The sequence below is a fragment of the Lycium barbarum genome, chromosome 4, assembly GCF_019175385.1.
Source record: "Lycium barbarum isolate Lr01 chromosome 4, ASM1917538v2, whole genome shotgun sequence".
In the NCBI taxonomy this organism is placed as follows: Eukaryota; Viridiplantae; Streptophyta; class Magnoliopsida; order Solanales; family Solanaceae; genus Lycium; species Lycium barbarum.
In genome coordinates, this window is record NC_083340.1 from 38,043,705 (window position 1) to 38,048,933 (window position 5,229).

The window sequence follows — 5,229 nt, forward strand, 5'->3', positions numbered from 1 at the left end:
TGTGATACACTTTATTTTTTTAATTTATTAAAAGAAATGATATATTTTTAATTTGAAAATAATTTGACTTAAAATTTTCTCTTTTATCTTTAATGAAATGATTTAGGGTCTCATAAATATCTATAATCTATGTTGCTCGGACTCTTCAAATATATCGACGGGAGCGTGTCAAGTCCCAAAAAAGTAGTGCATTTTTTTAGGATCCCACATGGGTGCGGCGAGAAACTTGATCTACAACTTATTTTTATTTCACAAATTTTAAAAATCTTCCTTAATTTTTTGAATTACATGCCCAGTCAAATAAATTAGGAGTATACTCAGCAATTAAATTTGGTAAGCAGTTAAATGTAGTTAGGAGATTCAATTGGACTCACCTTGTTGTCTCGGGTGAATTGACCGATCAAATCAAACCCATATAAAAAACAAGTGAAAAGGGGACTCAACTCATCTTCCATTGGCAATACTCTGGGCGCGGTGCTCAATGGACTCATCGCATGCCGTCGGCGGGAACGGAATAATAAACCCTAAATCACCGGCCAACTCTGGGGATGAGTCAAAACAAAATCTGAATCAAGTCATTAATTCAATAGACAAAACCCTAGGAATTCTACACCAGCTCTATCTCACCGTTTCTTCTTACAATGTTTCCTCTCAACTTCCCCTTCTTCAACGCATGTAAGTATCAATCTTCCTTTTTTACGAAAACTACGCTCTATGTCTACTGGGTAGCCCATATTTTGAGTTTGTTACTCTGTTTAGCCCATATTTGTCTACAAACACCTTTTGTACGCTATGTATAATGATTTCACCCAGGTATAATATTGTATATTGGGATACTTGGTTGGGGTGTATATTTTTGAAAATTTCCCTTTTATTCTACCTTTGTACTTGCGGTAGTACTAAATTCACGTTGGATTGTGGTTTAATTTGACTTTATTTTTTTATTTTATTTTTAATGGATGTAGGAATAATCTTGTGCTTGAGCTTGATAATATGGCGAAATTGGGAGAAAAATGCAATATTCAAGTGCCAATGGAGGTTCTCAAGTAATATTTCTATCTCTTTATGCTTTACTTATTTTTATTAGAGTTAATGGTCCAAAACACAACTGAACTATTCCTTTTTTTCACACCCCAACTATTAGTTGTTTCTTTTTCCTACCTGAATTATCAGCATCTATGTATTAAAATACACCTATTTGAGTACATGGCGATAGTTCAGGTAGGAAAAGGGAACAACTTATAGTTGGGGTATGGAACTCGCGAATAAGTGATAGTTCAGGTGTCTTTTTGAGCATGAACTCTTTTTATTATAATTTTTCTTAGTTTTGGTATTTACATGTGGTAATTTTCGCATTGTAGCTTGATTGATGATGGGAAGAATCCAGATGAATTTACAAGGGATGTGTTGAATAGTTGCATTGCCAAGAACCAAATCACTAAAGGGAAAACAGATGCATTTAAGGTTAGTTTTTTACTTCAATATTGTTTGCTGTACCTTTTGACCTAATTGATATCTGCAAGTTTCCTTATTAAGAAAATGGATATCCGGAAGTTTCAGAAAATTGGATTGCTTTTGGCTTTAAGAATTATCCTGAATCTAGTTTTGAACAATTTATTGTGTTTTGGTGCCTGTTTTAGGCTTTTAGCTTAGCTAAAGATTCCAAGTTTGAAAGTGAATGACTATTGGCAGAGTATAAGATCAGCTGTATGTCATTTTGAGATAGAATTAGTCAAATGAACAAGAAAAATATCATGAAGAAATAGTAAGGTAAAAATTTAAGAAGTATAGAACAATAATTGAAGGAACGGGGACCCCTTTTTCGGAAAGTGTGAGCTTTTCATCTAACTAATGGTTCTGGAAACTTATGTTAGGACAAGTTCAAATATTAAGGACCTCGAAATGCCCCTTCTTTTGAGTCATTTTCCTGACAACGTGCCGTGAATAAACTTGATACATGATTTTATCTTAACATAACAATATCCTGGCGAACCTTATGGACTGTGGTGACCCTATAAAAAATCAACCGCATCTAGATAAGCTGTCAGTAAATGGGGATCTACTACATATCAGTCATGAGTTTTTAGTACTTGTTTTTCAGCTCGTTTTAGGGGAAAAAGATACGTTTCTGGGCTGTTCTATTTTTTTCTCCATCTCATTGTTGCCCTTAAAGCAAATTTAAATCTCAGACTTAAGGATTTATAATTGTCAGTTAAATAACTGCTTGATTGGTTTAGGGTAGGTAAGAATCTAAATCTCTTAGAGCAAGCTAAAGCTCAATCATTAAATTTATTCAATAGTGGATCTAATTGGACAGTGAGGATTCGTATTGGCGATCCCGACTAGTTTAGGATTTGAGAGTTAGTTGTTACTGTTGTAGCGAATAACTTCTTGAATGAAAGAACTAGCCCTACAGCAGCTAAAGACTTTAAAATTAATGAGGTAAGGGATATTATTAATCCAACTTTAGAATGGCAGTACTACTGGAATCAATTTACTATATTCTGCTATGATGCTGCATGGATGGTGCCTGCTATAAGATATTCCTATAAGAACTTTCTGATATGCATAGGGAACTTTACTATGCAGCTTTGATGGGAAAAAGATGGAGAAAGTTCTCTCTTTTTCTGAGAAGGAGATAGAGAAAGTTCCTTTGGGTTTGTCATTTTCTTTTCAGCGTACAATTTTGAGAGCGTCAACTTAGTCAAAAAATTGATATGCTACCTATCACCCACATATCCGTCCCCTCCGAAAAATAATTATATCAATCTCGTTTACTGATTCATCTGCGCGTGAGAGGGCTTCCGCATCAGAAAAATCTCCTCCCGTGGATATGGTTAACCTTCCTGCTGATTATACAACAGCAACTACTACATTTCTAATTTCTGTGAAATGGTGACATTCTTGGATCCCTTACATTATGGTTTCATCCTAGGGCATTTTTCCGTGTTTCACGACTAAATTTCCCCTCCAAATTTGAAAAGCCTTGAATGTATGAGTTCTTTACTCGTGAGGAGGAAACAGAAACTGGCAAACACTTATTCCTACACTGTGCTGCCATATCACAGTTGTTGCAGACATTACTGAATTCTTTGGGCACTAAACGGGTAATGCCAAGTTCTGCAGCAGAGCTACTGTCTTGTTGGAGTATGTCTTTCTAAGCATCTTAACAGAGCATGGAACACAGTAACAACAAAGAAATAATCCTGAAGATTTTTCAAATCTGATTGTATTTCGTGGATAACTTTGTGGTGTAAAATGGAATTGATAGAGAATAGTGAAACCCTGTTACAGTTCATTGAATCTTTTGTCTGGATAGTTGGGTTCTTTTCTTTAGCTGTCTTTTTGGATGTGATCAAAGTACTTTCTTAGTGCTGGTTTTTGACATCAATACCATTTAAAAAAAAAACGTATTGAGTTCGTACTCTTCTGTCACAGGGTTTGCGAGGGCATCTCTTGGAGGAGCTTGAACAGGCTTTCCCTGAGGAAGTGGAAGCTTACAGAGAGATTCGGGCAGCTTCTGCAGCTGTAAGTTCTGTCTGCGTGTTCATTACTTCAGATATACGATGAGCATTTTCATTGTTCATGTTAATGTACTAAGCTTGCTTCTCTGGCTAGCTATCAAGTTAATGCTCCATGGACCGCCATCTTGTAGATTCAGCACAAATTTCTTGATCTAGGAGAAGTAGATGGCCATCATCATGATATTTCTGGAAATATAAGGTCCTCGAACTGGCAGGGTTAATGAAGACCCAATCTCTTCTAGGTTCATCTGGGAATGTTTGGGACTCCATTCAAGGATGACGCAATCCTACACTCGTGTAAAATGGAATTGATAGAGGACATATTTATTTATTTTAACATTCAACACGTCCGTCATGTGTTGGTATTTTTCCCCGGCCAAGCACGTCGGAATTCTTTTCAGTTATAGGGTGCCAATAAGACTTGAACCTAGGACTTTCCTTCAGGGGAATAATTAACTGGTTTTACCAAATTGTTAGATTATGCTTAGATAAAAAAACTGAGTGAGGAATATTAGGAATTTATGCTCTGTTTATAGTCGGACAAACATATTACTGGAGTTTCAGCTTACAGTTTCTAGTGCAGCTTGGCAGTATTGCAGTGTTAATTCAAGGAACACGTAAAAATCACCTGAGAAGGTTTCATGATACAGTCTCTGTGCAATTGATGCGTCTTTGTGCAGTATCTTGTGAAAGACTAAATACTGTCTTGTTCAGTTTTTTATGACACTGTTGATATGCTTTGATTATAGAGCTATTTTTGAAACTTCTGTGTACACCGTTGCTAGTTTCTGGTTGTTGTAGCTGACATTTTACGTTGTTTTCGTGTAAGCAGGAAGCAAAACGCTTGGCTCAAGCACAGAGTCTTTTGCCAAACGGAGATGTAAAGGTGAAGCCCGAAATATAACAAGCTAAATGATGAAGTTTGTACTTTACTACTCAGGTTACTTTAGGCTTTAGCATATTTCCTTAATGGGCTTCAATGTCCATGCTTGTTCAAGAAGCCTTTTAATTTTCAAGAATGTAAAATGTATGTAATAGATATATGTATCATGGATAAATTTCATAATTATGATGTGTAATCAACCATCGCTCGGCTTCTCTCCCCGGTGGAACATACCAGAATAGAAAAGATAGATTGTCCAATTAGTGCAATATGTGGAAGGGTGGGAGAAGAAGGATTAATAATAGAGTTGTCTGGGCTTTCTAAATTCATCCATTGTGTTGCTGAAAAATGTTTGGTGTAAATGTTAATAAGTCCCTGAGGTCATTAGAATTAAGAGTTCAGTTCTTCCTCTGAATTTCATGCACCACATATGAGCGGGAAATTGACTTCATCAATGGGAATGGAGAACGATCTAACTAATAAGGTAGTTTCTTGCAACGAGTTTTTAAACTTTGAACCACGTCTGCAATTTTGTGGACTGACATGGATATTCATTCAGGTAATGTTATCTGTTGATGCATCAGATATGAGTAATTTCACTCTTGCAGATGATCCTTTAAGAGAGATATCCATGTCACGTGGACTTGAAATTAGTTGCCTGAGCCAGTTGTTTAATATGATCATAACTGCACATTTGTGGACTTAGAGCCCGTTTGGATTGGCTTATAAGTTGGCTTATAAGCTGTTTTCAGCTTTTTTGAGTGTTTGGCTGGCCAGCTTAAAGTCATTTTATGCTTAAAATAAGCTCAAAAAAATAATTGG

The 5,229-nt window shown here is 36.1% G+C and overlaps 1 protein-coding gene across 1 annotated transcript; it reads left to right on the plus strand.

Annotated features, from left to right (window-relative positions):
- The first annotated feature begins 357 nt into the window (after positions 1–357).
- On the plus strand, positions 358–4,610 carry LOC132635906 (mediator of RNA polymerase II transcription subunit 10b-like). Its single transcript, XM_060352505.1, has 5 exons — positions 358–675; positions 966–1,046; positions 1,362–1,464; positions 3,439–3,528; positions 4,357–4,610. Exons 1-5 carry the CDS (start codon positions 482–484, stop codon positions 4,426–4,428), a joined length of 540 nt encoding a protein of 179 aa, XP_060208488.1. The 5' UTR covers positions 358–481; the 3' UTR covers positions 4,429–4,610.
- Positions 4,611–5,229: the final 619 nt, after the last annotated feature.